The following is a 17,438-nucleotide window of genomic DNA, read 5'->3' as shown; positions in this document are numbered from 1 at the left end:
CACATAAACACCCCAGAAATAATTTTGCTGTGCACTTTTTTGAATTTGCAACAAGGTTGTGATAATAAAATAAAGTTGTATTGGTCTAAATGTGGGTAAGTATAAATAATAACATAACTCAATAAGTAATAACCTACTTTTGAGACACTTATGTCATCATTACAGTCTTGTGTCAGTGTATGTAATAGTCTATATTAGTTTTAAACATCTAGATACTGCAGTTTGTCCCTGCTCTTTGTAAAACTGACCACGGTCAGTCAAACTCCATGGAGACCGTGCGTCAACAGTTTTTAAGACTTAACCACAAATTAAGGATTGGACTGAGGTCTAGACTCCGATTTGGCTATTTTCAGGATTCTTAACATTGTTGTTTTGGAGCCTCTGTGGCTCAGATGGAAAACAGTCGCAGTTCTCTTCATTACTGACTGAAGCAGTTTTCCAGGATGTGTCTGTATTTTACTGGATTCATTTTACCCACTTCCTTCACAAGCCCTCCAGGCCGCGGCCTTCAGAGAGGTGTCTTTGTTCACGATGACTCGTGATTCATCATAGACATAAATTAGGCGCTAAAAGAGGCACTTAAAATGCAAACACATTTGGTTTCAATACAGCCTAGTCATCTTTAACAGGAAAATGATAGGAAATGGAAAAAACGCCTACTACGTAATGTAACTAGTCACTGAGTGTGTGAAACAATTTCACAACTCAGACAAGGATCAGCAAGAAATATCCTCTTCCTGTTGTGGTTTTGGTTGATTTATCCCCATTGTCCTCTCCAGCTATGAGGAACAGACTCGGTATGACCAAATGGTTATCGTAAGTGGGAGGACTGCAGTGTTGGTGTTAAATCTCTGAATGGTGGGGTTATTTTTGTCTATAGCAACAGAGCTGCTGGTCCCCTATCAACGCCTGTTCCTCCCACTCTCTATGACGTGTTTACTACAAGGTACCACTTTCAAATACATCACCCTTTACAAAGGTTTTTTCAATGCTAATGAATATTAACTAATGCTTTATAGATCAATTATAATCAAAAATAACAAGTCTGCTGTAGTTTCGCTTCCTCTTTAGCAAAGGGTACTTACTGGGTGGATCCAAATTTTAAAATGTCAATTAATTCTCACCCCTAGAAATGTTGATAAAGGTGTTGATTAAATGTTTACAGCATCACCACACCGATCCATCTGTTGTTTTAAGATGAAATTCTTTCTATGTGCTTCCTCGCTCACTGCGCAGGGATGGTAACAGAACTCAGGAATCTGGTCTTTATGACCCAGATTAACATAGAAAAATAATATTAAATGCCAAAGTGAAAGCAATTATGTATGCATTGATTTAAATTATAAATAGGATAATTCATTGCAGAATTAATGAGGTCTTTGTAAGCAGTATTTACAGGAAGAACAATATCAGCGATCAATAAAACTTTCAATGTATGTAATGCTATGTTGTATTATATTGAGACTTGAAAATGTGAACCTATTCTGACTGACATTAAAGCATTAGTAAATGATTTATTAATCACAAGTAAATCAGCTCATAAACCCTTTTTAAAGAGCGACCGATGAGAAAGTGGTATTGTATACAGTTTTTCTGTGCTTGAATATCAACTGGCTTCAGATCTGCTGTGTGGTAATTTAATTACACAAACTAAAGGAGGGGAAAAAAGAGAAAAATCCAACACACTCTTTAATATTACATGGCTGAACCAATCCGTCATAAGGGTGTTGAGGTAAAGATAGATCTTTGTCATGGCGGCCACTTCGACATGAAATAGTCCAGTAAACACAGGTGGTGCCAGTGATACTAATCAAGGTTCCTTTCATTCAGGTCAAACAGAGGCAGGCTGCTGCTATTGTGCATGTTGGCTCAAAGACTGTGCTATACCAAAGTGAATGGGACCTTCATGAATATCACTGGTAACATCTGTGTTTACCTGATTACTTCATATCAGTATGGCTGCTGTGAAAAAGCTCTGTTAAATGGCACAGGACCTGACTTAAAAGGGTTATGTGACCGAAAGCCGAGAGGAACACACAGATACAGAAATCACACAGGCAAACAGTTGCCTGTTACCAGACTGCCTGTCTCACAACTTTGTCCACTGGAGGGACACACTGGAGGCCAGAGGGGTTTTTGACTGTTGAAGCCATTTTGAAGATGTTACTTTGGATTCTGGGAATCTGAGCAGCAGATTAATTGATAATGAAAATAATTGTTAGTTGCAGTCCTACTACACATCATTCACACAGATTACAGACTGTGACTCTGTTCAACTGTCTCACCTTATCTCTGACTCTCTGGGACTCTCTCTTTATCTCTGTCATACTGAGTCTTTCTCCAGTCCACTGTTTTTGTGCAACCGTTCATAGTGAAATAGCTTATTTTGCAATAATTCACAGGGTGTCTTTTTTAAAGCATATACTTTTTGTGGGAAGTGTGTACTTATTTGTTTCATTCAATCATTTGGGTGTATTTTAAATATAATTCATAATATGTATTTTTTCTTTTGTAGCTATGTAGTGTCTATTTATTCTTTCCTTTTATACTGTTCCTTTAATAACCCTACTCTCCCTTTTGTTTTTTACAGAGTTGATTGAGAGATACAGGTAATTTCGGTCAGTAGTTTCTACAGTTCAAGAAAAAGAGAAGTGAAGTCTTGCAACCCATTAGGATATTGCTCATGTAGAAAAAGGGCTGGTCCTGCTGGAAAGCACACTGACCTCTCAGAGGCCTTCTTTTAAGCCCAGCGAGGCAACTGCTATTGTGGAGATCAGCTTTCAGCTGTTTTTAAGGCGCCTCCATATTTAAAAAATCTAGGAATTTGACACCATTATCTACTGAACTCTCCATTCAAATGGATTTTACTCTGCCATTGTTTCTGTGGCCTAACACTGTCAGGTTAGGACTGTAGCTTGTGGGGTTTCAGTAATAGCTCCCTCTACTGGTCATTCAACTTTTTATAATTTGTTTGTAACTTGTATTGATAGTTCAAATAAAAATGAATGGCACAAAGCTTTAATATCAAATAAAGTCTGTTCTGGGCTACTGTGGAAACATGACAATGCAACATGACAGCCTCATAAAAGAGGAGCCACACCCTCTGTAGATATTAACCTCATTCTCAGGAAATTATACATTAATGAAAACATACATATGAATATTATCTTCAATTTCTGCCATATTCTATCAATAAATTCCAGTAAATCGTACACACTGAGGGGTAAGTGTCACAAAATGATGAGAATACTTTATATGGGTTTGTGTCGTTGGCCACCTGCTTTTCTCCGAGTTATTTTATTGCAAGAGCGACTAAATTCCTCACTTTTGTGTGTTTGCCTGTGTTAGTGCGCTAGTTTGCTCCATTTATCGGTGTGTCTGACAATATATCTGTGTGTGTGACTTGTTTTTTTCTCTTGCTAGCAGCCGTGAAGCCTGAGGACCAGGTGCTGAAGCTGGTCGCCACAGATCCCAAAAAAGGTTAAGACAATACAAGCTTTCACATCAATGGCGGACTTTCCCTGAGCAATACTGTGATTGGCTTTCTCATTAGGCACACAATCTGGTCATTCCTGTACCAGCTAATGTCCTCTGGTGGACTTGGCCAGAAAAACTTGTTGGTCCCATCCTTATGCATGCATTTCACCTTAACATCCTCTTCAACCTCCAGGATGATACCTGGGTGTGGCTCACCATCACAACTGACAACGCACCACTGCCCAGTGTTTTCTTTTGTGATGACCTCAGGCCTTTTTTCTGCAGCAGACAACACCATCAATCTTTTTTAAAAGCACAAACAAATACATAAATCATCCACCCTGTTACCATGCAAAACAGTAACAGGGCGGACAGTAACATTTTAAGCTAACATCAGACATTATTAGTCCTGTGATGAACAAGAAGCTAGCACATGGTGACCACAGAGAAGGATTTTTAATGTATTTACTAACAATATTTTTTAAAATTACAAAAAATATCAGTTTATAATATAAACAAGGGCAACAGTGGACATGTTATGTTTTACCACATCAGTGAACCATTCTAAAACACTGGAAAAATTGATTAATTAAAGAGTGATACTGATTCTGCTTCATGTAAATGTTTTTCCTTCAAGAATGTCTGCTACTTTCTGTGAGTCATGTGACTAGATGAATGGTCAGGGGGTGGCGGGGGTGGGGTAACAGGGTGGACAGTCGACTCAGGGACACAACTTATTTTTACGAATTTAAACATTAAAAATGTTTTGACAACAAAAAAAAAACATTGGTTGGGAACCGTTATAAATGAGGCTATACATAATTAATGAAAAAAAGACTTTATTTGATTTTTATTACTTATAATTGTAAATTAATTTGAGCAAACATGAGTGGGGACATGCCAGGACACCCTACTTGCAATTAAAATCAGATTCATTATTTTAAATTAATTTATCCTGTGTATATATGGTTGTGGTTTATGGTAGAGGGGAGTTAACCATGTGAGATGAGATATTAAAAATAAATATTAGCCCACTTTTGCACAAAATATACCACATTATGGCATGGAGACTCAAATGGCACTCAGTGCTAGGAATGACGCTTATACGGATAAAAATATAAATCTGTAAAATACAAAAATGCAACATTATTGGTTATCTTATCAGTATCAGCCATGAGAAGCAATTCTGCTACCTGACAGCTCAACTTGTCTCACAGTGGCTTATTATTATAATTAATAACAGCAAGTTGTCGAGATAGTCTATTAAATATGTTGAAATCTTGTTAAATATATGACCTATCCTTGGGGCTTGTATGAAGTACCTATAGGTACCTTGTACAAAACCACTTCAGCTCGGCCGGCAGGCATCTGCCAAATTTAATTTTTGTGATTAAAAAAGTGTTTTAATTTTTAGTTACTGAAAATTTTACATCATTCTTGTTGCAGTGTACATGGGCATTGTATCTCAACAGATATAGCCTAAATTGCAAGATAAAGGTCACATTAAAAACAACAACAACATGAAATTGTGTCATTTTAGCTGAGGTACATTAGAAAACTGCAATTATTGCATTTTCCAAAATACGTATATGTGCTTTCCCATTTTAGTATTAAAAACTCCTCCAGCTCTAGAAGACATTTTTACAGAGTGAAAACCACCAACCATGACAAGTAAACTGATCTTGGTGTGTAAATTTGGTGGACTTAAGGTAACGTCTGTGTTTGAAGGTTGGATTGTTGGATAAATGGTGTGTATAATTTTATACTTTCACACTGACTGTGTAAGACAGTAGGACCCAGGATTTGTTACTACATCCTGCTGTCCAGAGTATCTAGTAAGCCTCCACAAAGAGAAAGTTAAGGAGTTTAAATGCTGCTCTGCGACTTGTGGGAGAGGGTTATCGCTGCAGTATGTTGAATGGGGCAGGGTTGGATTAAAAGGTGGGTCAGCGCTGTATAATAGGCCTATATATATCTTACTATAGGGTGCTGGTTGTTGACTGGAGGACCGGAAGTGTGCCGGGAGCTGTACTGCATGTGTTTGGCCACTGGATAGCTCTAAAACACTGTCTAAATATTTTCAATTACACTGTGCCGTTTTTCCACCCTTCATTCGACATCTTAAAAATAAAAAATAGGCAGTATCATTTTAAACACATCTAACCATAAATCCAAGCAGCACAAATCCAAACAAACAAACAAAACCAACCCCAATAAAAATACTAAATAAAGAAAAAGAATTATCATAATGAAAAGTAAATAAATTAACTCCAAGGGGATAATAAAACATAATTCAGGTAAATCAGATAGTCTTAAGGCATTTCTATTTGGTGTTTTAAAGATTGAGAAAAAAAAGTTTAAATAATTTTTAAATGCTAGAAAACAGAGAACTGCTTGAAAGAAAGCCTCTACATTTATGTGCTTGTGTGTTCTTTCCCCCAAAATATTACAGTTGTTATACTATTATTGTTGGAATTAAGATTATTTTTCATACAGCAGCATATAATATGTAATACTGAATCTCATCCAATACACATTAATTTAAGGGCAAAAATATGAGATTTTGATAACATTTTTTAAAGTTTTGTAACCTCATACCCACCAAAGCTCTAAAGCACCAGAGTACTATTTTTAATTATTTATTTTTTAAAATATTAATTTGTTTTTAATTTTTGTTTTCAATTCAGTTTAGTTTCACTTAGTTTCCAGAGTAGGGTTGCTTTCAGTTCAGTTTTATTGTTTAGAAATGTTCAGTTCCCAGTCATGTAGACATAATCAACTAGAATAAAAGAAGAAGTTCAGACTGTAATTGTTTTAACTACTGGCTACCTATTCTATTATTACAGGGTAAGTATGATACTGGGCAATTATCTGGATGTTTGTCATAGTAACTGCAGGACATGCAGGCTGAATTATGTAGCTCATGCTTGTCAAGTTATAATGGAATAGATATCCATTACTTTAAAAATAACTACAGTGTAAATTCATCACAACATATAAGATATAGATATAAATGGCACAGCGGCACCATTCTTTACAACATTTCATTAAAATGGATTTTCTATAATTATTTCTGTGACCCTATACACTGTAGCTTGTGGGGTTTCAGTAATAGCTCCTTCTACTGGTCATTACACTTGTACCATATAATTTGCTTCTCCAATATTTTTTGTATTCTCTGGATAGTTAAAATAAAAATGAATGGCACGAGGTTTTAATACTAAATTAACCTTTACCAATTAGAAGGAAAACATTACCACAGTCTGTTCTGGCAATTCAACATGGCAACCTCCATAGAAGAGGACCCACACCCTCTGTAGATATAAACCACACAATGACACAACAATTCTTATTTTCAGGTGACTATACATTAATGAAAACAAACATATTATTTTACATGTCTGCTGTATTCTGCCAGAAAATGTCAGGTAATCTTACACACTGGCCCTTAAAAAAAAAGGGGGGGGGGGGAATTTGTGCCTTAAATTTAAAAATAAAGGTAATATTTGGGGGGGTACTGCAATTATTTCATTTTCCAAAATATGTATATGTGATTGCAGATTTTTGGGATAAAACTCCTTCAGGACGTATCTAAAACATTTTCACTGGATGAGAAGTTCATCCAGCCACATAAAACATTTATAACTGTTATCACATTCATGAGAAGCACCGGCCATGACTGATCTTCATGTGTAAATCTGGTGGACTGTTCCTTTAATTTGGACAATGTCTGTGTTTCTATTGAAGGTCGGTTTGTTGGGTAAATCGTGTATAATTTTATACTCTCACGCTGATTCTGTCGGACGGTAGGACCCAGGATTTGTAGCTAAGCTACGCCTTTTTCGCTGTCTGGAGTAGTGACCCTCCATTAAGAGAAAGCTAATGGGTTTAAATGCTGCTGTGCGGCTTGTGGTGACCTCTGTCTGCCGCAGGGAGAACAGCTCAGTACAGCCGGGATAACTCGCTGACTGTTGACGTGAGTATGGCGGCCTGACGGCATGTACCTTTCCTAACGTTATCCCGACCAGTCATGGACATCATGCTTTTGTGACAGTCTGCGGACTCAACAGCGGCCTTATTTTTAACTGGATAAAATTTGACTTCTCGCTTAATTAACCCGAGCATTGCTCAGTTCTCGATAATGTATTTTACCGACGTACACCGTAAGTTTCCGTTGGTCAAAGTTGCTTAGCCGTTAGCTTGTTAGGTTACTTTAGTTAGCCTTTGTAGCACACGAAGCCAGTTAAGCTAATGTCCCGTGTAGTTACTAGCTTTCAGCGGCAGTCAGCACCGTCACCAGGACAACGGCAGTCTTCCCCCCCGGCCGTGTGATGGAAGGGTGAGGGGAACGATGCTGAGATTCCTCCAGATCCTTTTAACAGGTAACTAAGCCCGGCAGCTATTCACGGTTAGCTAAGCTTGTTTGCCAGCTAGGTGGACTAGCTCTGAAGCATCAGCACCAGCGAGGTGGCTTATGATGGTTCGTGTGATTATGCAACAGGATAACTTTACCAGCAATTATTTGACCTTTAGTTAGCACTTAACTGCAATGGTTACTGCATTGAAGAGAAAAGGTGCTATGCTATTATACTTACATCGTGTATCTTTGAATAACTATTACTACTACTACCACTATTGTAATATAACTTCCTTAATATAACCAAGATCAAATTAAATTGGTCTTGTATAACAGGTTGTATCCTCTTAAAGGCTATAATGTTCAGTGTTTTGTTTTTGAGATAAGCTGATTCAAATTTATTGTTGTTTTAGAGGCTGCAGTTAGTGGTTCAATAGAGTTGCAGCGATGAATTGATTAGCTGTCATCTGTTAAATTAATCATCAAATTTAATAATGGGTTTGAGTCACTTTCTAAGAAAAAGAGGTCAAAAGTCTCTGATTCCAGCCTGTCAAATGTTAATATTTTCTGGTTTCTCTACAGCGCTATGACAGTAAACTGACTATCTTTGGCTTGTGGACACATTTCCTGACATTTTACAGACCAAAAAATTAACAAATTATTCACGAAAATAACTGACAAATTAATCAGCAATGAAAATAAATGTTACTTGCAGTGTTGCTGTTCACTTGTATTGTATTACACTGAGAGTTATTGCACTTAGTTCAACCTCATGTTATAATTAAATGGGTTGAACAAGGTATTACTTAACTTCACTTTAGCCTTTATTTGTCCCTGAAGGGCACCACAGAAAACCTGCATAAACGACTACATGAAGCCTACAAGGGGTAGGACATCAAAGGTGGGAGAGGACGGTCAGCACTGGATGTTGAAGGCTCGGGAAAACTACAGTAGTCCCGCATTGACCATACAACCATGTGCTTAATTCTGGGACATCAATTTCAAGATCAACTTCAAAAATATAAATATTAAAACATTAATATAAACACAGCAACAACATAGCAGAGAGGTTATCATAAACAAAATAGTTAGTTACAGTTAGGCAGCATCATGAAACGTTGTTAAAACCCTCATCATCATCAACATCATCATCATCATCAATTATCATATTAGAAACATCTCTCAGTGTAATGCAAAACAATCCAGCAGGATCACTAACTACAGCCTCCAAAATGATCAATAAAGAGGGATCAACACCTCTGAGCACCCTGATAAAGGAGGCATTGATTGCAGGACTGATGTATTTAATTGCAGTAGTTTGGCTGGTGTTAGGTGAACCTAATATTCTAAATAGCTGCTGCTCCCAATGTTTTGGTGCATTTGAACCAATGAATTTGAAATAATTACTAGCTAATGCAGATAGACTGATGGAAGCTAAAGAAACTAACCTCAGCTGAATAATGTACAACTGTCTGCTCAGCCTGCATAACACAAGTGGATATGCATTGCCATGGGTCTTGCAGGTTAAGCAGATACTGGATGACTGTGGTCTGTCATACCTCTGGCACATTTAAAAGTGTTACAACATCATCTGGTTGAAACTAACTGTTGAAAGATGCTGAAAGATCAGTTCGTGCAAAAGTGAGCTCAGAAGTATGAGATCATGTGGTGTTTATGTATAATTTAAACAAGAGCTTAAACTGGAAAAGTGTCTGTTGTATGAAAACCAAAAGTGCAGAGAGGCTGTCTGTAATTTTAGAGTAAATAACACTTAACACTGAAGTGTTATTTACTCTGACACTGGAAAACATAAGGGACTGGATAGAAATAAGAGGACTTGCAGTCTTTGCCATGACAATCATTTGGGAGACAAGTATCATGTTTTGTCTGAATCTAAGAATTTAAAGGGATAGTTCAACCAAAAAAGAAGATAATTCAGTCATTTTCTCCTCAGCCTCATGCTGATTTAGGGTTCGGTTTAGTTTTGTAGTCCACAAAAAACAGCTGGAAGTGAGTGGTTACCACTTGTCATGTGTAATAAAAACAGAAAACGCCTCCATACTGCTCGTTTGGTGCAATCCAAGTCTCCTAAATCCTCAATGTGCGATGTTGACTAAAAAATGTAATTTACACCATGTCCTTAGCCTGAATCTTCACTGTAGACCCTTCGCTTGGAGCCACATTCATGTGCACATGCACACTGTCTGAACTGGGTGTCTGTGTTGTGATGGTGTGCAAATGGCATGTTGGAACTTTAGGAGACTTGGATCATGCCAGACGAGCAGTGTGAAGGTATTTTATGGTTTCTTTCTAGTTGTTTTTATGTTTGAAAACTGGTCACCATTCACTTACATTGTCTGGGAGATTCTGCAGCGCTGTTTTTCTGTGAAACTCTGGCAGTGTTTTACGGACTAACAAAATAAACCCAACCCTCAATCGCCATGAGGGTGAGTAGACAATGACTGAATTTTCATTTTTGGGTGAACTGTCCTTATAAGCATAATGATTTTAGAGAAAGGTATCATGTAAACCGTACATCTAGGTTTAAATTAAATTTGTTATTATGGTCAGATAAGCTAAACCTTATTTGTGAGCTAGTTGCCTGTTAGAAGAATATCTGTCCTTTGTGCTATTGTTTTGCTACAATTGTATGTTCTGTTTGTGCTGCAGACGTTGTGATCATGGTCAGGAGTCATATAAAATAAACAACATGAAAATGAATCTAGATTTTTCTGATAATAATTCCATGTTTGTAATTTCCTCACAGGCCTGTTAGGTGCTCTGTGGGATGGAGTTGCTGCTTTTGGTAAGCCTGGATTGATGCAAATGTCTGGCATCCACGGCCGTTCTGACACTTTCTGTCTTTAAATAATTTTGTTTCTAATCCACAGGTGGGGTCAGACTAGTGGATGGGGAGAACAAGTGTTCTGGCAGAGTTGAGGTGCTCCGCCATAACCAGTGGGGGACAGTTTGTGATCATGGCTGGGACCTTCGGGAGGCTGACGTGGTGTGTCTGGAGCTGGGATGTGGCTTAGCTGAGTCTGCCCTTCTTGGTGCCGTGTTCGGTCCAGGCAGGGGAGAGATCTGGCTGCGGCATGTGCAGTGCTCTGGACATGAGTCCAGTTTGACTCGCTGTGGTGTGGTACTCTTCAGTAACTCCTACTGCACCCATGAGAATGATGCAGGGGTGAAATGCTCAGGTGAGACTCCTCCTCTACACAGGAGCAGTGCCAGAGGGTTGACTGAGTGATTTTCTGCTAGGTTGATTCACAGAGGCTATTCTGGTTATTGACCAGTAAAACATATATGTGGTTACATTTTTCAGGATAACCAAATATTAAATCTTTCAGTTTATACATGTAAACACTAAACTTTTAATACTTGACCCAGAGTAACTTGTATATCCCAGATATAATAATCTATTCTAGACCGTTAGAGTGGCAAATTTTCATACATTCGTCAACTATATATCAAATGTTAGACTGACATTATGAAAAGTTTCATCATGTTGAGAATATTAGGCAACTATAGAGAACAACTGGGAAAATATACCTCTCACAGCCAAAACTGCACTCTGTCTGACTGGGGCCATGTGTTTTAGTAATGATTTGATCTTTAAGTGCTTTAAAAAAAACCAAACACATAATATAATTAACAGCAAATGTTTCCTTACTTGGAGAAAAAAAACCTAGAACTCCGGAGTGTTGTTGTGCACTCCGGTAGCACCAAAACTATGATGTTGAGATCATTTCTTTGTCCTTTCCTTATGCAGACACATAGGAGATGTGATCATATGTAGTAAAACAAAAAGATTAAAGTCTAATTTAACATGCCAGAACCAAATCCCCCAACACTGCTTTTAGTACTGCGGATAGTGCCACTTAGTAAGACATGCCAAATAATGTTATACTTACAAGTCACTGTTTAATTCAGCTCTATATGCAGGGTGCAGAAAGCTTCAATATTGAATAGGAAATAATCACAAGTTATTCACTTTGATTTTTTCTTACATATGTTATATTGTCTATGTGTATTTCATCTGCCATAGAACTACAGGTGATACCAGCAAAAGGTCAGTTTAAGTTGGTTAACGTGAAACATGCACCAGGTCCAGGTGTTATGAGTCAGATTTGACCAGAATTTATCTATACACCTGACTGTTGATCCATTCAGTTTCCCAGAAGCCCTATAACATTAGTTGAAAACGTATCAGATTTTTAAATGAATGATGACTAGTCCTACCATCACTGCAAGACAGGAAATCTTAAGTGGATTATGTGAAGGGTTCATTTGCTACGAGCTACATTCAAGCTACATGTCAACATACAAATTGATAAGCTCAAGAGTGTGGTTCATCAAATCATTCTCATTTTATGATTTCAGGACATCATTTTATGATTGTGTCTTTACTCACAGGTACCCTTTTAATGCCCACCCTCACCCTCCTGTCGCCTCACACTGTGTTCTCTCCCGGGGAGTCTGTTCGCTTCGGCTGCAGTGTTCTGCTGGGTCACCACCTCAGTGACTTCCACCTGTACAAACATGGAGTGTCCACGCCGCTGGTCACGCAGAGGGCGGACCAGGCCCAGACCCGAGTGGAGTTGACGCTGTCTGACATAGAGACTTCCCACCAGGGCAGCTACAGTTGTGGGTACAGGATCAAGGGCGGCTTCCCTTCCCAGCTGCTCAGCTCTCCACCCAGCAACTCCATCAACATCACTGTTGGTGAGTCATAGTTGCTTTTCCTTATACATATTGCTGTTGCACCAATTTTGTTGTGCAATCTACATTATTATTTAATTATCTGCCTGTAACCTGTGGGTTCTTATAGGTCCCTTGTCTTCAATCAGATTTTATTTTATTTTCACACTTCTTCTGTACTCCTAACTAACAATACACTAACAATTTTGGTTTTGAGTATGGGAGTTCATTGTTAACCAATGTGAATAGTGTGTAAATAAGCACAGAAATCCATTTACTAGCTTTTCTGAACCTTCAAACACATTTCAAGGTCTTCTTCAGTCAAAGACAGTAATAGTCAGCCTATCTATGTGGGAGGCGTTGTGTGAGCAGCACGTTGGCAGAGCAGCAGCAGCTTTAGTCTGTTCAGACAGGAATGTGTGTAGGTCACACATGTTTAGGTAGTGCTCAGAGTCCAACACGCAATCACAATTATTTGTTAGGGATGAAACAATTAGCAAGATGATGGTAGTGTGAACAGAAAATAAAACCTACGCCTCTTACATTTTTTCAAGGACATACCTTAGCAGACACAAGGTTCTCCTCAGTGGTAGGAGTATGACTTTGCCATGTCACCGTCCCAATATGAAGGGCTGCCCTAAAGACATTGGATTGGTTCTGCAGAAAACATAGTTTCCACCCAGTTTTGGAAACAAAAGCAGGGAGATTGTCACCAGTCTCTATTGACCAAAGCATGTACAGACTGACTTGTGAATCTAGTATTACTGTTTAAAATTTTAATTAATGAACTGTTTCATTACTGCGCCTTGAAAAGGTTATGGTAAATACTTTCTAGCATCAACCACAGTCTGTCAGATGCAGTTGCAGCAGCAAAATACGTTTGTATTGAATCAGTGAAAACACTGGCATCACAAAGAACATAATGCCATTTGTTGAGAGGTCTTCAGTATGAAATTTCACAAAATCATTTAAGCTTGTGTATGTATGCTTTGAGACATGTTAACAAATGTATAGTGCAAGAGAAAAATGCACTGTTACGCAGCCCTTGTAAACATCTGGACTGATTAAAATGGAAGTGTATCTGCTCTGTCAGATGCATGTGAGACTGACAACTGAAAAATGTATCTTAAATGTCTCTTCTGTATACACACATTTAGCCAGCCCCATTTGCTCACGAAGACCGTGAGATGCAGTAAAAGCTCCGAAAAGCTTGTTAAGCGGATGTTTTGAGCTGAGGTTATGTTTTTTTTTTTTTTACATATTTACTCTTGACTTTCTTTTCTTCCATTGTCAATTAATCTCTTGATTATTTTCTTGATAAATCAAATAGTTATTTTGTCTGAAAAATGTTGACCAGTGTTTCCCAAAGCCCAAGATGATTTCCTCAAGTGTATTGTTTTGAGGGTAGAAAGAAAATTGTACTCTTTACATCTCAGGCCCAAGTTCGGTTCACAGTAAAAGTCTTCTAGAGAGGCTTTTCCAAACTATAAGTGTATAATAACAATTTTAATTCCACTTTGACTGATCACAGTGGAGCTCCTGACTCCGTACCACTGGTACAACACGTCCACTGAGGCCCCGGCTGGTTCCGTCCTTAAAGGCCACAGTTTTAACATCACCTGCTCCACCACGCAGCAATACCCCGGGGGTTCCTTCCAGCTGCGTCTGATCCGCTCCAACGGCACAGTGCGGCAGTCCCTGCCCGCCCTCACCCCCTCTGTCACATTCACCTTCCCCAACGCACAGAGCTCCAATGAGGGCTACTACTACTGCCTGTACCGGGTCCAGCTGGGTGGACGCACCTTTGTCTCCAGAGAAAGCCAGCCCCTGCCCATAGCCATCAGAGGTGAAGCTGATAATATTATATGAAATTCCATCTATGCAACTCCATGCTTTATGTGACTTACAGATGACTCCTCTGACCCTCAGACCCAGATCCAGTACTGAGCCCAATGGTGATCAGCTGGCTTGTGTCTGGCCTGACATTTGTTGTAGCTGTCATCATTATAATCATCGTGGCCAAGGTACTGTGTAACAAAGAGAAGAAGCCCACTGAACTGGAGCGAGAGACCAGAACCTGTAAGTTCATTTTTACACCAGAGGCCTCTATAAAACATCCTGTAATGTCTACTCAGAGTAACAGGTATGCTTCTGTCTACAGGTGTGGACAACACTTATGTTGCCTTATCAATTAACAAGCTATGACGGAGTGTGCAGGCAGCAGAAAACTAAAGGTAAGGAAGCTCATGATTCTTACACACAAAGGTCCAAAGTAAGAATAAATTGCCTCTTTACAGACATGCTCACTTTATGCTTATCCCATGCAGTTTTTGACCAAAATCATGCAGTTGTTTTGCATGCAGTATGTTGTTTTCTTCGATTCTGTTTAAGCATTTCTGTATACACGTGTCCCTGAACAGTACTGGAATTGCATGAATTTGCTATAACTACAAAGCTGAAACTCTTCATTGAGCCCAATTGTATTCATTTGTGATGATGTTAGTTCCCATAGTAGCCACTTCATTGTAGTAAGACCAAATTTTTAAAATTTGACCTCACTTGACCTATTGTCAACTTATTATCTAAGATAATCACAGCCTCATGAAACTTCACAACCACTAGAGACCTGGAGACTTCAGAGGTTGTGTGGCTTTACTAGCTTTATTGACAATAGAAGTGCTCATTTTCCAATCGCCAAAAAATGCTAAAAGTTTTTGATAACAGATCACAGAATAGATTTTCTTTGGTCTTCCATGACCTCTTGTTTTCTTCATTTTGTAGGGTTTTTTGACAGTTTTTTTTTTTTTTTAAATCAATTCTGAAGTGATCGAAAATAGTTCAGTTGTGCACCAAATTTGTGTAAAGTGGTATCAACACAAAAACTGCTGCATCAACTCTTAAGACATGATAGTTTGGGAATGGCCATTATATAGTTAAATCATAATTTTCCAAGCCTGTATACACTATAAACTTTCAAAATTTTAATAGGCACCTAAAGAAAAAAGTGTATTACAGATCCATGACTAGAAAGTGCTGTTCTCAGCTTTTAGATGATAATATCACTTACCACTTCTATGTGGCATATACTGTTGACATGCTATCTCCCCCTAAACAACCCTACTTATGTAAACGTATTTTATTGTTTTTTTGTTTATCGGAGTAAAAGAATCCACTTTATTTCTTTCACAACATTGAATCAAAGTAGGTTTAAACATGGAAGAAACGTCCAAGCAGGGATGAGTACTTCTTGGAGGCACTGTAATGTATTTTATTGTTTGTGCCCATACTCTTAAGTGTGCAACACTAGTGAATTAAGGTGAAGGTGAGCTAAGGTGATGTTGTGTTTCCTCTTTCCTAAACAGACAGTCAGAGGGCTCACACTCCATCGTGTCCATCGTGGATTCAGTCGACAGGGGGACGTAACACAGAACCAAACGCCAGGGTGGGTCACACCTTCTGGAAGAAGCACCACCTGGACCAGTTCAGTTTGGACTGAAGTCTAACACAGACCTATCTAAGACTGCACTGCTGTACTTTCTCATACCAAACTTCGGGCTAGTGTTGCTGCTGGGAAACAATGGATTTGATAACGCTTCTGTTATGGTGAGATGTAAGCTAACAGCCACAGAGGACTGACACAGGAAGAACTCCAGTTCAAAGACAGTATTGTTTCAAGCTTGATTTTAGGCTCACTCTGACTTGGCTACTGCCTGACCCAAGATGTACCGAGTGGAAACCTGCTACTGAAAGATAAACTGGGGAAACTGTGATTGTGTTCCTCAGATTTCTGTGTATATGCAGTTTAAAAACATTATTTTATATTTATTATCAGGTAGCACTAATGACAGGCTCCACTAGCTTATTAAGTACTCGCTTCTACAGATCAATGATCCTTAAAGGATTAGAAGATTTTTTTTTTATTTTAAGTCTAACCCTACTATGCATCTTACATAATTTACAATATGTACATTATTGCACTAAAAACTGTGTAAATAGAAGCTGTAGTTGATTAAAATGCTGCTGTTGTCAGAGCTTAAGGGCTCAATTAGTTTTGTTTGGCAACCTCATTCTACTGCATGTACTGTAGGTTGATTTATGGCATCAGATCAAACAAGAGATGAGGAAAAAGCTTTAACATAATGCAAAATGATTCATTTGTTTTTATACCCTTGGTTATTTAAACATTTCAATTTATTTTTGCTCCTGAATAAAATACTTGAAGCTTCAAATGTTTACATATACAAGCTCTTTTATAGTTTTGATTTATGAAACAGCAATTCAGAACAAATCACAACATCAAACTCTACTAGATGTAAAAGTTGGATTATGTAGTACAAAAGTGTGATATCTCTGAATTGAGTCTAATGAAACAAAGCATAAACATGGCATTACAGCTCGTATAAACAGTGCAATTTTGAATTTTTACCGACATAGAAGTTTTCCCCAACACTGACAAAACATTTAGAACTATATCCAAATTATACCTGAAAAACAATGAGGCACTTGCATTACAGTTGGTCTGAAAACTGTCCCAACTGTACTTTAATATAATTATTTCTGATAAAAGGAAGCATTGTTGTACCCCAACATTATCTAAACACAAACATTTGGTGTATCTTCTTCATATCATATATACATATACAGAGAATCATAGATTGTTAGACACCCCTAAAACCAAGCACTACAACACTGAAAAAGAACCATTTTGGGATGCTAAATAGATGTGCCGCAGTATCTTTAATACTGAACAGCAGATTGTGTAATTCACAATGTGATACAAGTTTGGTTGGTTTTTGAGATATTGACACTTTTTGTTCATTATCTTTTTAGTGTGAAGAAAAATAACTTGGTTCTTGTTCAGATTCTCAGTCTGGACAGCAAAAAAGAAAAAAAAAGAAAAGAA

General features: G+C 38.1%; 1 protein-coding gene across 1 annotated transcript; it reads left to right on the top strand.

Annotated features, from left to right (window-relative positions):
- Nucleotides 1-7,394: 7,394 nt before the first annotated feature.
- Nucleotides 7,395-16,764, top strand: LOC146325359 (uncharacterized). Its single transcript, XM_084721309.1, has 8 exons — nucleotides 7,395-7,859; nucleotides 10,602-10,640; nucleotides 10,726-11,034; nucleotides 12,251-12,559; nucleotides 14,067-14,381; nucleotides 14,465-14,614; nucleotides 14,697-14,769; nucleotides 15,898-16,764. The coding sequence occupies exons 1-7, from the start codon at nucleotides 7,829-7,831 to the stop codon at nucleotides 14,738-14,740; spliced, it is 1,197 nt and encodes a 398-aa protein (XP_084577435.1). The 5' UTR covers nucleotides 7,395-7,828; the 3' UTR covers nucleotides 14,741-14,769; nucleotides 15,898-16,764.
- Nucleotides 16,765-17,438: the final 674 nt, after the last annotated feature.

The sequence above is a fragment of the Lutjanus erythropterus genome, chromosome 6 (assembly GCF_056507025.1).
Source record: "Lutjanus erythropterus isolate fLutEry1 chromosome 6, fLutEry1.hap2, whole genome shotgun sequence".
Taxonomy (NCBI): domain Eukaryota; kingdom Metazoa; phylum Chordata; class Actinopteri; order Lutjaniformes; family Lutjanidae; genus Lutjanus; species Lutjanus erythropterus.
The sequence above is the reverse complement of the archived record's forward strand: the minus strand, read 5'-3'. Positions and strand labels throughout refer to the sequence as shown.

What these genes read in the sequence shown, in the direction of transcription:
- LOC146325359 (XM_084721309.1), top strand. Translation starts at nt 7,829, where the DNA reads ATGCTGAGATTCCTCCAGATCCTTTTAACAG. An exon ending in TGCAGGGGTGAAATGCTCAG is followed by an intron (nt 11,035 to 12,250) that starts GTGAGACTCCTC and finishes CTTTACTCACAG; the next exon opens with GTACCCTTTTAATGCCCACC. An exon ending in CCTGCCCATAGCCATCAGAG is followed by an intron (nt 14,382 to 14,464) that starts GTGAAGCTGATA and finishes TCTGACCCTCAG; the next exon opens with ACCCAGATCCAGTACTGAGC.